The 14,945-nt window shown below is 41.2% G+C and overlaps 1 protein-coding gene across 2 annotated transcripts; it reads left to right on the top strand.

Annotated features, from left to right (window-relative positions):
- Positions 1-7,125: 7,125 nt before the first annotated feature.
- Positions 7,126-9,618, top strand: LOC122208975 (cytochrome c). 2 transcript variants are annotated; one of them, XM_042920472.1, is made up of 3 exons: positions 7,126-7,282; positions 8,305-8,481; positions 8,593-9,618. In XM_042920472.1, exons 2-3 carry the CDS (start codon positions 8,313-8,315, stop codon positions 8,739-8,741), a joined length of 318 nt encoding a protein of 105 aa, XP_042776406.1. In that variant the 5' UTR covers positions 7,126-7,282; positions 8,305-8,312; the 3' UTR covers positions 8,742-9,618. The 2 variants fall into 2 exon arrangements, with proteins under 2 accessions (XP_042776406.1, XP_042776415.1); XM_042920481.1 differs by having other exon boundaries at positions 7,129-7,216.
- Positions 9,619-14,945: the final 5,327 nt, after the last annotated feature.

The raw sequence follows: 14,945 nt of genomic DNA, 5'->3' as shown, positions 1-14,945 counted from the left end.
GTGAATTGAGAGATGGGCAGCTCTATAAACTACATTACCTTAATAAATTAAATATATGGGCCCTTTTTTTTACGTAAACGTGGACAAATTAAGTCAGTAGAAAAAACAAAACCCAAAATGCCTTGCATGCACACATTCAAAGTTGGATGTTTCTTTTCCATTAACCTTCTGATAGAGAAACATAACCAATTTTTTCACGCAGGAAAAAAATGATTTTATTGTGAAGGTCTAGCAGTGGCTTTAATTAGTAACTGGTGAGTTAATTGTGGCACGAAAGGAAGGCATCTTAGTCTACTTGGGCTGCTAAAACAAAACACCATAAACTAGGTGGCTTACAAACAACACTTATTACTCACAGTGCTAGAGGCTAGAAGTCTGAGGTTATATAGCACTGGTAGATTTGGTGAATGGGAAGGGTCTGTTTCTTCCCTGCAGCCATCTTCTCACTATAACCTCACATGGTGTAAGGGGCAGGGGATCTCTCCGGGGCCTCCTTTATGAGGGCACTAATCCCATTCATGAGGGCTGTCTTCATGAACTAATCACCTCCTAAAGGTCCCATCTTCTAATAAACCTTAGGCTTTCAACACATGAAATTTGGGGGGACATAAACATGGACACCATAGCAGATGGCTTGATATCAATTATTCTAAAGCCAAATATCATTTTTGGAAGGTGTCTACCAAGAGGCTAGCTAACCGTCAAATGCAAGCCAACTCATTTAATGTGCCAACAGGCACATTTTAGACATTGTTTATCATGAAAGTTCATAAGGAATTTCTATGAGTGTTTCGTTGAGATGTCTTTTAATTTTTATATTTCATGATCATGTCATTTAATTACACCTCCTTTCAAACTATTCTGGACTAGGGGTGCCTGGGTGGGTCATTTGGTTAAATGTCTGACTCTTTTTTTTTTTTTTTTTACTGTTTATTTGAGAGAAAGAGAGAGCGCGCATGCATGCAAGTGTGCACAAGCAGGGGAGGGAAAGAGGGAGAGGGAGAGAAAGAATCCCAAGCAGGCTCCACACTCAGCACTGAGCATGGAGCCCAACTCTGGGCTCAATCCCAAGACTGTGAGATCATGACCTGAGCTGAAATCAAGAGTCAGACGCCCAACTGACTGAGCCACCCAGGTACCCCTGAACAATGTTCCTTTATATTCAACCACATATTTATCTATTTTGTTGCTCTTTATTTTTTCTCTTCATCTTTGATCTCTTAATCTGTAATCATTCTCCTTTTGTATAAAGAACACCGTTTAGAATTTCCTTCATTGTGGATATGCTGGTGACAAACTCAGTTTTTGTTTGAAATGTCTTTCTTTCCTAAGAGATATTTTTATTTTGCCAGATGAAGAATTTGATTTGACAGCTACTTTCTTCCAGTATATTGAAGATATCCGTATACAGTTCCCTGACTTCCACTGTAGCTGTAGAGAACTCAGTGGTCAGTCTAAGAGTTCTTAGAATGTCAGTGTTTTTCTCACTTTGCTTTTACACTGTTATTGTATTTTTTTTCTTTTTACTGTATTAGGAATCACTGGAATTCTTGAACTATGGATTGATATCTTTCACTCAAATATAGTTTCTACCCCATTTTCTCTTCTCTCCTTCTGGGACTCCACTTAAAAGTACATTATCCAGGGGCACCTGGGTGGCTCAGTCAATTAAGCGTCTGACTTCAGCTCAGGTCATGGTTCATGGGTTCAAGCCCCGTGTTTGGCTCTGTGCTGACAGCTCAAAGCCTGGAGCCTGCTTCAGATTCTGTGTCTCCCTCTCTGTCTGCCACTTCCCTGCTCCTGTTCTATCTCACTATCAAAATAAATAAATATTAAAATTCTTTTTAAACAGTACATTATACGTTATCTTGGTATCTTCTTCATTTTGATTATTTTTCAGTTCTAAAGTTTCTATTTGACAGTTTGTTCAAATCTGCCATTTTATTTTATATATATACTTTCCAGTTCCCTTCTAAAATATTCAAGCCTGGCTTTTATGTTTAGAACACAAATATTTTACAGTCTGATAATTTTAAAATCTGGAATCCCTACGACCTTGTTCTTGCTTCTGCTAGTTCTCACTCATATCATGGAGTTAAAAATTATCTTTCTTTCTTTGCTGAACACTTTAAAAACTTTATTTGTAAGGGTGCCTGGGTGGCTCAGCCAGTTAAGCTTCTGACTCTTGGTTTCAGCTCAGGTCATGATCTCACAGTTCGTACATTCAAGCCCCACATCAGCCTCTGGAGAGCCTGCTTGGGATTCTCTCTCTGCCCTCTCCTCTCTCTCTCCCTCCCCTCCCTCTCTCTCAAAAATAAACATACATTAAAAATAAATAATTTGAGATTTAGGGTGACATTATAATCTTCCTGAATTTTCATTTGGTTCTGCCAGGTGCCTGAAGGCAACAGAATTCCTTATTCCAAGTTCAAAATTTGAAGTATCCTGGGCCAACCACTAAAGTCGGGCTGCAGACCTTGTAAGATCAGTGTTTCTTCCAGTTCACCTTCATTTCCAGGCTGCAGGCCTTTCAAATGCTGACCTACAGCTAGGGTTGTTTACAAGGGACCAGGCTCGACAACTCTGCAAGCCCTGAATTGATACTGTAGATATCAATTTTTTTTTTTTTTTTTTTTTTTGAGAGAGAGAGAGAGAGAGAGAGAGTGCATGCAGGAGCAGGGGAGGGGCAGAGGGAAAGGGAAATAGAGAACCTTAAGCAGGCTCTATGCCCAGTACATAGCCCTACACAGGGCTCCATCTCACAACTGTGAGATCATGACCTAAGCCAAAACCAAGAGTTGGACACTTAACCAACGGAGCCACCCAGATGCCCCAAGACACATACATTTTCTATATACAGATACAGATAGCGATATATCTAACGACTAATAGTATGTCCAATGATCCCTGCAGCCTAGTATTTACACCCTTTTGAAGGCTCCTTTTACATTGTACCACAATCAATGACCAATAAAACAAGTATGTCACTTCTAAGATTTACAAAAGGTTATAAAGGACTGGCATCTACCTTAGCTTCTCTATCTCAGTTTCTGGGAAGCAAGCTTCCATGGGGTAAGCGGTCCCATCCATAGGCCTCTAACCAAGAGCCAACAAGGATCTGAGGTCTGACAACCATATGAAATGAATTGGAATTGAATTCTCCAGCCCTATTTGAGCCCTCAGATAACTGTATCTCTGTTCAACAGTGTGACTACAAATTCAAATTCTGAACCATAGCCAAAACCCAAATAAGCTGCTTCCAGAGAAGCTGTAAGATAATAAATGTTTTGCTTATCATATTGTATGTAGTTTATTTCAATGACTATTATTTTTACTTATACAAATCAGCTTTGGCTCTTTTTAAAATCGGCCTGGTTGTTTTGGATAGTCTCTTATTCATTGCAAATGCTTTTGTTCCCTGCTTTTGTCTAAATATTTTAAATGTCATTTCATATTACACATTGTAAAGGTAAATAAAAATTATTTTCTGTTTTTAAAAGAAAATAAGACCATTTCTCTTCTTTCCCCCTTCTAGGAGTGTTTCCTATGAAAATCTAAAGGGCCAGAGTCCTCATTCTAGCCTTTAAGAGTATAAAAGAGTCTCTCAGAGGTCTGGGTTTTATGCTTTTTGGTAGGTAAACAGGAAGGGAGGTAGAGTGTCACCTTAAAGCTTAATGTAAGTGTAACTTTGTTTCTCAGGAAAATAAGTTTTATTATTCTTTTGGATGAGGACAACTAATTAAACAAACGGCTACCCCAATTCCTGAGTGAACTTAAGGTAAAAGAATGTGAAAAAAAACCCTCAACCAAGAAGGATCTAATCATAAACTGTGATAAGTTCTCCTATGGAAAAAGGGTCACCATTAATACAAATAATAAGCAATAATTGTGCGCCCAAAGGGAAATAGGCTACTATTGATCCTAAAGCCTCATGTTCTATGCTAGCTAAAAACAGCATGGTATAAAAGGATTATAATTAATTTAGCTTAATTGTGTGAGATTTTATTCTGATTTGGTAGTTTCTTGTGGACTACATACGTACAACCACTTTATTGTGCTTACTCAACAGTGAACAAGTTTTCTTTCCTCATACGGTGATATGAGGAGATATCTTTCTCAGTAAGATTTTTACTTCCCCAGTGACATCTAATAGTTCCAACACCTATGGTCATCTGTGGTGTAACTTTGCTCTTTGTTGTTTTTTCATAATGATCTCATGCTTGGCACTTCTTAAGAGTACGGAATCCTGAGGGCCTGGGTTAAAATATTCCTCTGCAGATTTATGTTTTCTTCTGTGAGACACCAGAACATACTGCTCATCCACGACTACTGTATTAATTTTTCAGTGAGAGTTTCTCAGACCATGCAGGTAGGGTAAAATCAAACCTGCATGAGGGCTGACCCATGGTTATGAATGCACAGAGGATACCTCTTCTTCTCACTCAGTACTTAAGGCCAAGCCGGACAAGACTAACCTGGTTCTTCCCTTTTCCAGGGAGATTGTATTTTATCCTTTAGGTTCAAGTGTTTCAGCATTATGCAGGGGTCTCAGCCAACCTTACCTCTCCATCCCCCCTACTGTCACCTTTTATGAGCTTTACTCTCATTCTGCTGAGCTGCTCCTAAAGCCTAAAGCTCTTTTACTTCAGCAAAAGTCCCTCAGGTGGTCCTAAAGTGAGCTTAAGCTTATCACATTCCTTTTCAGTGCTTGTTCCCCACCTCAGCCCTGCCTCCAACCAGGAGATTTCCCTTTCTTTCTTGCGACCTCGTATATGTTTTGATTTGGAGGAGGGTGGTATCTTATTAGATCTTTTTCATCAGGAGGGATTTTAAAAGTATGCCATCCATTCTATTGCTGGAAGGAAAAAGCTACGGCATTTGCTTTGTAATAGTTATGCTCCTTACCAGCCACTATCCTACGGGATAAGAGGAAGATAGACTGAACAGATATAACATATGAATATAACAGAGAACAAGTGCAAAATATTGTCGTTCCCAACTAATTCTCTCAGGTATCCTGAGTTAACTGTAAATACTATGAGTCTCTTCCAAACCTAAATACATAAATATTATAACACATAATTTACGGTATCTGCTTTACTACAGCAATGTGCCAAGTGTTTACTTTAGTTCTTTCTTTTTCATCTTCCCATTACATTCAAAAACAAGGCTCTTTATCTACAATGTCCTTAATTAAAAGTACTAAGAACTTTGCTTTCCATTCTCCCCTTCATAGGAATAAATTTTAAATGACATCAATTCATTTAGCCAACTGATTTAATGCTACATCTATATGATCTGCGGTAATAGCACAATATTCTCCATGAGTCAACTCTTCTACAAACAAAGACTAATAACTTCTGATGCCATGAACAAAACAGATTTTGATAGGACTATACCTATTTAAGGACCACACATTCCTTGGAGGAATATGGGTGACGCTATCAGTACTTGGCTTCAAAAGAACAGGTGTTCGAAATTTGCAAGGTGTTGTTAAGTTTGGTCTTTTAAAAACTTGGTTAGCCATGGGGTGCCTGGCTGGCTCAACTGGTAGAGCATGCAGCTCTTGATTTCAAGGTTGTGAGTTCAATTGGGTGTAGACATTACTTAATAATAAAATCTTAAAAAAAAAAAAGATTATTTAAAATAAGTAAATAAATACTTGGTTAGCCAAATGACCCTACTTCAGGAGTAAACCTAAATAATCACTATCTTGGTCCCATCCAAAAGCCACAAATGATCTTGAGTAAGTGTGATTTCTGCTGGTTCACAGCACACTTCTGGAGCAGTAGTGTGTGCAATTAGAGAGAGGGGGAACTGGCAGTCAGGACACAGAAAATAAAAAAAAATCCAGTTCTACAGGGAGATGCGTGCTCTGGAGCAGAAATCACAGTATCAGTGGTTTGGAAGGAGTGTAAGGTAAATCTAGTATCTATTGCTTAAATTGGGAGCAGGAAGAAGATTGCTGGAATGTAAGCTCCACCAGAGAGTCCTCAACGATTTACTCCAGGTACAGAATATGCACTCAACAAACACATGACTGAATGAATATGGCAGTGCTAGAATATGAAAGTTGGAAAAAATCATTCAGAACTCGGGGGCTAAATTAGAGGGCCACGGGAGTCCAGAAGAAATTTCCCAGTGATATAATTGAGCATGACAGGAAGGGGAGCTAGTTCGAAAGGAAAAGTATGATAACTGGAAACTGGGTTATCAAACCTGCATTTCTAATGTGATTCCAGCCCCGTATCTTATTTGAACATGACATTCAACCCTAGGTTAAATGAGATGCAAATCCGCCGTAGATTTCCAAGAATTCTCTAACCATGTAAAAATTGTTACTTCCTAACGTTGCCTGAACATCCTCCTTATTCTGCACATGGACGCGAGGGAGAGACGGGTGTTGGCAGAGAGCAAACAGGCAGGTGAGGGGCCAGAGCTACAATCTAGTTTTTGCCGCAGCTGCTGCTGCACCTGCCCCATTCCTCAGTCTTGGGGCATCCATCAAGGGGATATCTGAAAGATGACTCAAAGTATCGGAATGGAGGCGAAACAAGAACACGTCAGGAGCTCGGGTCCAACTCTCATAACTCCGGTTCCAGGGTATTCTTTGTGGGTGCGGCTGGCGCCAGCCGTGGAACCACGACAGACGCTGGGTAAAGGTCGCCAGCTGAAAAGATGGTAGCCAGGAGACCTCTACGTACAACAGATTTGGGGCGTTCCCCTCTGGGCAGGCAAAACGCCCCCTCAAGGCGCATTACGTCAACGAGCACAAGAGCAGTTACCTTAGCAGGATAACGCCCTCAGTCCAACACGCGACTCCGCTCCACCCTCCCCGGGGCACCCGCAGGCACACACAGGCCGAACGGTGACGTCAGCCCTTCCTGGCACCGCCTCGATGTCGTACTTCCAGTGGCCTGTCGTAATTGCCGGCAAGAGAGGCCTCGAGCAGAAGGGCACGCTCGCGGTACACCTTACCCTGCTAGCCGGCATACGCGCAGGTCGTTGGCGCAGGCCCCGGAGACCGAAGCCAATGAGGCGCGGTGACATCACTGCGTATCAGGCGGCGCAGCCGCACTCGGGCCGTGAGGGGGCAGAGCGAGTTCGGTTGCACCAACACCGGTACTTAGGCGCGGACCGGCGTGTCCTTGGACTGAGAGAGCTGGACGTCCGGCTTGAGAGCGGGTACCTTCTTTTCGCGCGCAACCAAAGAGCGGTGAGCGCAAAGCCAGGAGGCCGAAGCGGGCGGGAAGCGCAGCCGTAGGAGCACGCAATTGCGTTGGTAGGTATGCGGGCGGGGCCGAGGTCAGTGCCCGGGTTCTGCGAGTGGGGCCCACGCGGGGTCAGTAGGCCCAGAAGTGAAGACCCCGGACTTTGGCCAGCCAGACCCCGGTGGGCTACGGCTTGAAACGGGGTGGAATCCCAACTAAGTGAGGGAATGGGTCAGTCAGGACTCTGAAAGCCCAAGGCGACTTGGTTGCGGATCCGACGGAGACCCCAGCTTTCGTAGTCGAGGCTGAGGGTTGTAGACGCGACCGACGGGACTTCCCGGGATGAGGGCGGGACGGTGCGCAGCGCCTCACGTTCTTCATGGAGAGGAAAAAACTGCTCCTCCAAAAAGGGGTCATTTTTCTTCTTGGTTACCTGTCGCTTCTCCCCTTAACCTGCCTAAGCATCTCGGGAAGTTAAGTTTCATCAGTCTCCTTGAAACCAGCCTGATTGGATGACCTCGTGGTCGCTTCCAGAGATCCCAGAGCGGGGTTCCTTGCGAGACCTCAGCCCCCTGCTGCCCTCCCACTCACAACAGCAAGACAGTTTGTAGTGACCTGAGCAGGCCGAATCAACCATGATTTCTATTTTTTTTTTAATATATTTTGATCTCTCCTGAGACGTGGCTTCAAACTGTAGTATGAATAAATAACTAGGCTTTCTTAAAAGTTGAAATTGCGGTAGTTTGGGTTTAATGTAATCATGGTTTTCAACGTATTCAGATTTGTGACTTTTTGTGACCTTGACCTCAACTTTTGAAATGGTTTTGAACTAGGTTCCCTCTTTGCTTACTTGGGTTTTAATTCTGTCACTTAGACACACATAGATGTGTTTTTAAGGAAGTTCTCCTTCCCTGTTTTTGGTACTAAAGAGTCTGTTGCAAGTGTACCAATAAGTAAAATGGGATTTATCCTGGTGCTCAATATCATATCATAGGTTCAGATTCGCAGTGGATGAGTAAGTGTCCAGAGTGATCACTGATTTCCATGGGACTTTTACTTGAAGGAAGTAAGTAATTGAGTGTTTCGTTTTTAGATTTAAAAATGGGTGATGTTGAGAAGGGCAAGAAGATTTTTGTTCAGAAGTGTGCCCAGTGCCATACTGTGGAAAAGGGAGGCAAGCACAAGACTGGGCCAAATCTCCACGGTTTATTTGGGCGAAAGACAGGCCAAGCCCCTGGGTTTTCTTACACGGATGCCAACAAGAACAAAGGTAAGGCGGGACAGTTGTAAAATTACAGAAGCACAAATTGCATGAATATAACCAACGGTAAGACCTTCATCAGGAGTGTAAAATACTTAACATACATTCCTCCTTGTTTAGGCATCACCTGGGGAGAGGAGACACTGATGGAGTATTTGGAGAATCCCAAGAAGTACATCCCTGGAACAAAAATGATCTTCGCTGGCATTAAGAAGGCAGGGGAAAGAGCAGACTTGATAGCTTATCTCAAAAAAGCTACTAAGGAGTAATAGTTGGCTGTTGCCTTATTTATTACAAAACAAAAATGTCTCATGACTTTTTTTATGTGTACCATATTTAAATTGATCACATACACCAGAATTCAGATCATGAATGGCTGATAGAATATTTCTTTTGGACAGTCCTGATTTAAATAAGATTGGCTTGTGGTTAAATGAATATGATTCACTTTTTGACCTTTGATAGTAATTCTGGTTCAGCAAGTGCTGTCACTGTTTTCCCCTTTGAATATGATTGGAATTGATTAGATTGTTGAGCTTTTCACAGAGATGGTAAATGCCATCTCTAAACTTACAGGAGATTGGTTTTATATTTAGATTTATATAACTGGTTATATTAATATATTTAAATACTGAGGAAATCCCTTCACTGTATCAGAACAGCAAGACTCAGCTGTGTTTCAAAAGTTGTGTTAGCCTGTTAAAGGCAAGGGCTGAAGATAAGCTGGCAATGTCCACTTTATCTTTTTAGTCTTAACTATGCCAATTTAATTAAAATTCCCTGCATTTAAAATGTTGCCTTTTACTTAATGAAAGGCATTTTAGTGTGGTTTATGTATAATAAATAAACAATAGTAACACTTCTCACATTTTATAGATGATCTGTAAGGTCAGATGCTTTTAAAAGTCAGTGTGATAAGTTATAGCAGCAGATTTGGCCTGTGAATTCTTTACTAAGTTATAATTCAGGATTGTCTTCTAAATAGCTATTCAAAAATACAACTGTGGAATTACCATATATGTATGATTGGTAATGGTGCTTTTGCTAACTCGTTAGAAGGGTTAAAGTAGAGGAGATATATCATCAGCACAAATTTGTAAATTATGTGATAAGGCTTAAGATAATTAAAAACAAATTCACAGATCATGATTTTTCTAATATGCTTGATTTAATGACTGATGCCAGAATTTAAGTACAACAGCCCTAGGTGCTGATGGAGCAGTGTTACTAATAGTGTTAGATTGTGTGCTTATTCCTCTAGGACAGTCTGAACTAGAACAACACTTCAGTGATTCATCCTTAGAGTTTCTTTGGCCAGAATGAGCCCTCAGACTTTCATATGTGGATAAAACAACATGCTTCTGGTCACAGTTTTGTGGTGTGTGACTATAATTTTTGTACAAGTTATTTCATACATGGTCCATGCCCTAACAATTAGAGAGACCCTGGCCATTTTATGGAGGTGGTGAAATTCTCAGTGAAAGAAACTGACAAGCTATCTCTGAGACAAAAAGGAAACTGGGAAGAGGCCTTGTCTGTCAATGGTTTCAAAGACGATGGGGATGATTAGATAGCTTGTTGAGGCCTGGCAAAGCAGTTTGTCATTTAACCTTGTTTTCAATCATTGGAAAAATGTAAGTAAGCAAAGAAGTCAAACAATTTGGGAAAGCAAAAGAAGGCCTACTGTAATCAGAGGTAACACCTTTGTAACAACTTGATAACTGCAGAAGTTAGTGGTATTCAGAAACAGTCTAGCCATTTAGCTTATAAGAATTCTAGATCAATATGGGAAGACATGGAGTCCAGGGGGCTGATTTACTCCTGTGCCTCCTACATCAACAGAAGCCTATGTTGACAGAGATACTTGAGTACCTGCTGTCTTCTAGGACAGTTATACTCAGTAAGTGCATCTGGTGATTCATACATAATGTAAATGATCCTAAAACTAATTCAAAAGAAATTCCCAGTTATGAGGTATACATGCTCTTTTAGAAATCAATAGGATAAAAACTTTATTTTGAGAGACAGAGGGAGAGAGAATCTCAAGTAGGCTCCATGCTATCAGCACAGAACCCAACACAAGGCTCCATCCCAGGAACCATGAAATCCTGATAAAGCCAATATCAAGTCATGCTCAACCAACTGAGCCACCAGGTACCCGGAGAGCCAGATGCTTTTAAGTTTTTCTTCCCAGTTCCATCTACACCATGGATTTCGTCTAGAACAGCACTGTCCTATAGAATTTTCCGTGATGATGGATTGTACTTGTGCTATCCAATATAGTGCCAGTAATAAGCCCTTGAAAAATGGCTAGGTGTATATAGCTATAAATGGCTACCTTATATGACTGTTGTTGAGCATTGACACCTGTGAAAGCTCTGGACTGGTGAGCACCAGAATACTTTACATTCACGTCAAATTCCTTGAAAGTCACAGTGAAAAGTTGACCTCTTCCAAGGTTAGCAGTGACCTAATTGTCATGTCTAGTTCTTTTCTGTTCTCAATAGTTATGATGATCTCTAGGACTTTTGACACACTTGACTTCTCTTTTACTCTCCCTTGGTTTAGGTTTCACACTCAACATGGAATAAAATACAGGCATCATAGAATCTTTATGTACATGTAGCTTTAATAGGTTGGTAACTCATATACATTGTTTTGCATGACATTTTACCCAAATCCTAGCCCTATGATTCAGATTGCTTTATAAAGTCCATTCACTTTTCAGTTTAGCTTCAGTACCTCGTAAGGTGTATCATCTAGTAGCCTCTTTACAGCACTCACACTTCCTTTTCTTACTAAAGACCACATTCTCCAGGCCTCTAAACCTCTGCAGCCCTCACAGGTGGAGCCTGCTTGTTCTTTCACACTGTCCACAGCAGAGATCATCGTGGTCTTGGCACCTTCCAGACTCCTCTTACTCTCACAGAACTACCTGTGTGAGATTGAGGACATCTTTGTGGACCCTTTCCTGTTTTCTGTACTTCAGGACCTTCACTACATTTGCTAAGAATTTACATGCTCCATTCTCACTCTTGAAGAAATAAAATTATACTGGTAAGAGCTACATAAACGTGAATGAATGAAAAAAAAGTGAATGAATGATCTGTCTTTAATGCCACTATAACCTCAAAACTTTTTACTTGATTTTAACTCTTCTCTGCTGCTCTCCCATAGCTGCAACTTAGACTTGTCGTTGCTCCAGAACTTCTCCACTTCTCAATTTTGAAATCCCATTATACAACCTCATACTACATGTCTCTCTTCTTCGTGTCTCTCTATTGTTTCCTTTTACTCCTCAAAATCCCAGTCCCTACTCGTTCCCTTGTGGTTTCCTTCCATAGCCAACTTTTCAGCATATCTTTTCAGTCGGTGCATTGCCTACATCCAATACCATTGTCACCGGTTGCTTTCTGTAGCATCTCCTCTGCACACACCCAGCCTGGAAGCAGCCCAGCCATCTGCTTTCTCCACTTCCACATCTGATCTGAGCATTATTGAAGAAAATCACATACATCTGCCAACTGGCACCACTGTAAACATACCTCTGATTCAACGGAACTAGCAGAAACTCTGTGCAACTGTTTTTTTATGTAACCATTCTTTCCCAGTCTTCCTCATGGTTAATTTACAAAATCATGCTCCTCAAGCTTCTCTCACCTCTCTTCTCCTGTTCTCACAGTAGATGGCCTTGCCTCCCATTTCAGATATGAATTCTTTACCCCTGGCTACAAGGAAGGGTTTTGTTCCCCACCCCCCACCTTCAGCCATGTTCTTAATTCAGATATGTTTCAGAATGTTCAGTTACATCAAGAGGAGCTCCAGATGTTACACTTCCTCCAGCATGGTCCGTTTAACACCCATTCCCAACCCTCTTGTCTTCTGCTTCTCTCTCCCATAGAAGTTTGAAGAGCTAACTGCTTGCTTTCAGTTCAGTGCAGGAACTTCACAGTGCAGCGAGCCACAATTCAACATAACAAATATCACTAAGTTCTGGAAATTACAGCTTTCCTTACTCAGTTTAATGAAAGTGTAACTGGGCATGGGCAATACATCTGGACCGAGAAATTAAAAAAAAAAATCTTTACAATTTGGAAATATGCAGGTTTTCTAAGTCACCAGCCCGAGTTAAGACATATGGTATTGTCAGATGAAATTTTTTATACTTTTTACTGGTGAGAGTTGGAAGAAGACAGCCCAGGGATCTGAGCCCTCTGCAGACCCTGCTTGGAATTCTGTACAGTAACATTTGTGCCTTAAGTTAACTCATCTGTAAACTGTCATTAATTACATTAGCCCTGAGGGTTATAAGGATTAAACAAGAGAATGTGCTTGGTATATTGCCTAGCACTCAAATGTTAGCTAATTTTGAACTGGGTGGGCAGTATAGTTTGTCAAATTAACAGCTGGGCAGATTGCATGGAAGGGAGGCCAAGATGAGGCTTCTAAAGAAGTGATATAATGGAAGAGAAGTGCCTGGAATTAGAGATTTGTATCCGTGACTCCGGCCCATACTAATAACTGACCAGGTGATACCTCATTCCCTTTTAGCGACCAGGACCAAGAATGCATGAAGTGCAATATCCAACTCCATTTAGCTTTTCCAGAGAGGTCAGAGACATGTGGTCAAAAGGTTAAGTGGGCACCTAATTTTCATACACTCATCTTGTGTGTCTAGTTTTTCTAGTAACCTAACAAAGACATAGTTGTTAATACTCTATTTACTGGGATTATGCTGGCTCTAGTCAACTTCCGAAGCTTTAAAAGTAATCTCAACAAGGAAGGAGACATTAAGATGGGACCGTGTGCATTAAAGGCAGTTTAGAGGGTAATGTTTAGTAGACTGACTCCAGCCCTCCATGGTTGCACCTCCCAGGATTTGTCTGGAGGCCTAATCCAGGTCATAGTAGGGTACCACCTGCAAGGCCCCTGTCCAAAGAACTAGTGCTTCTGTTTCCTGTCTTGGCACAGTGGTTGCTAACTTGTCTTGAGCGATATTCCATAGTTGTATTTTTAAAGAATGTTGATAATGGAAACCAGCGCCTTGTATAATTCTTGGATGGGGCATGTGTGATGTAACAACACTATTCTAACAAACAAACACTTATGTGCCCAGAGATAGTATGGGAAAAGATCTGTGGGGACAGTTTCTAATTTGTGAGTCTCCTGAATCAGAGTAGGTTAAGATATTTAGTTTCTTGGTATGTACATAAGGGGGAAAGGGATTTTAAAGAATGAATGCTTGGTGGAAAAAACAGGAAGGGCTTGCCTGTTTTGCCCCTTCCCAACGTGGTATCTCTCAAGATAAAGTAAGGAAGGAGGAAGGAGGGCCTTTTTTATTGTAAATCAAGGTCAGGTAAAGACTCCAGTACTCTTTTATAGCATAATAAAACAAAATGAAGCTTGCATATGCCAGATAATGTAGATAACCTGTCTGAAAATTCTGGTAGCTCTCTTTCTATTCTCCACCCTGAAGTTGATCAAGCTGTTCACAACCAAGGCCTCTATTAGAAGATCCGACAGAATTCAGGCAAGGTGTAAGATTTTCTAATAGACCTCAGCTGGAGAAGTCCCCTTTACCCATGCTGGTTTTCCAGCAGAATCTATTTTGAAAGTGGACAGCCAACCTATACCCTTGGCCTTCATGCAGGTACAATTTCTGAATCCAACAATTTTTTGACAGGGAACTGTCCTTCAAGACACAGCTCCAAACTCCCCACCCTTGGTTCCTGTGGTCTTCTACTGATCATTCCTTCTCAGTTTCATTTATAGAGTCTTTTGGGGTTTTTGCTTTTTGTTTTTGTTTTTGTTCATTCTCAGACTACTCTTTATGTATTTGATACCCATTCTCTCCTACATTTTTAGGACCAGAACCTTGATTTTTTTTGTTTTTAGGGTGGTAATGTACTTCTAAAAGATTACACTCCAACTTCCCTAGGTGCGGTCAGTGGGTCAAATGGAAGTCAGTTGGGTGGGTCTTAACAGGAAATCTTTTTTTAGAAAGATCTGACTCAGCTAGGAGGACTGCCCTTTTACCCCTTCTCTTCCTGCGTAGAAACTAGATGGGATGGTAAAACTCCCGGCGGCCATTTTGGACTACATTGCACCATCGAAGATGGAAGCCATACACCTTAGGAAGGTGGAGCGGAAAGATAGAAGGAACTAGCACAGTGATGATGTGGTCAAGCTGCCATACCAGCCCAGACTTCTTTAATAGTTTGATAAACTTCCTTATTTAAGCCATTGTTATTTTCAGTTTCTGTTATATGCAGCTGATTCTCATCCTAACTGATGCCCACCCCTTATGTGATATTGGTGTTCCCACAGTTATTCCTTTCATAATATCTTTCTTTACATTCCCCTTCTACCCCTACCCCCCCCCCCCCATATCCACACACATCCCAGTGACTTCTTATCTTTATCTACAGTCCAAATCCCTCTTGAGCTCAAAAGCCATACACTCAACTGCCTTT

The sequence above is a fragment of the Panthera leo genome, chromosome A2, assembly GCF_018350215.1.
Source record: "Panthera leo isolate Ple1 chromosome A2, P.leo_Ple1_pat1.1, whole genome shotgun sequence".
NCBI classification, from domain to species: Eukaryota; Metazoa; Chordata; class Mammalia; order Carnivora; family Felidae; genus Panthera; species Panthera leo.
This window is presented reverse-complemented; position numbering and strand designations above follow the sequence as displayed.

Bases quoted from the DNA above. Each gene is read 5' to 3' on its own strand.
- LOC122208975 (XM_042920472.1), top strand. From the start codon at position 8,313: ATGGGTGATGTTGAGAAGGGCAAGAAGATTTTTGTTCAGAAGTGTGCC. The intron at 8,482-8,592 runs GTAAGGCGGGAC...CTCCTTGTTTAG, and splicing joins GGATGCCAACAAGAACAAAG to GCATCACCTGGGGAGAGGAG.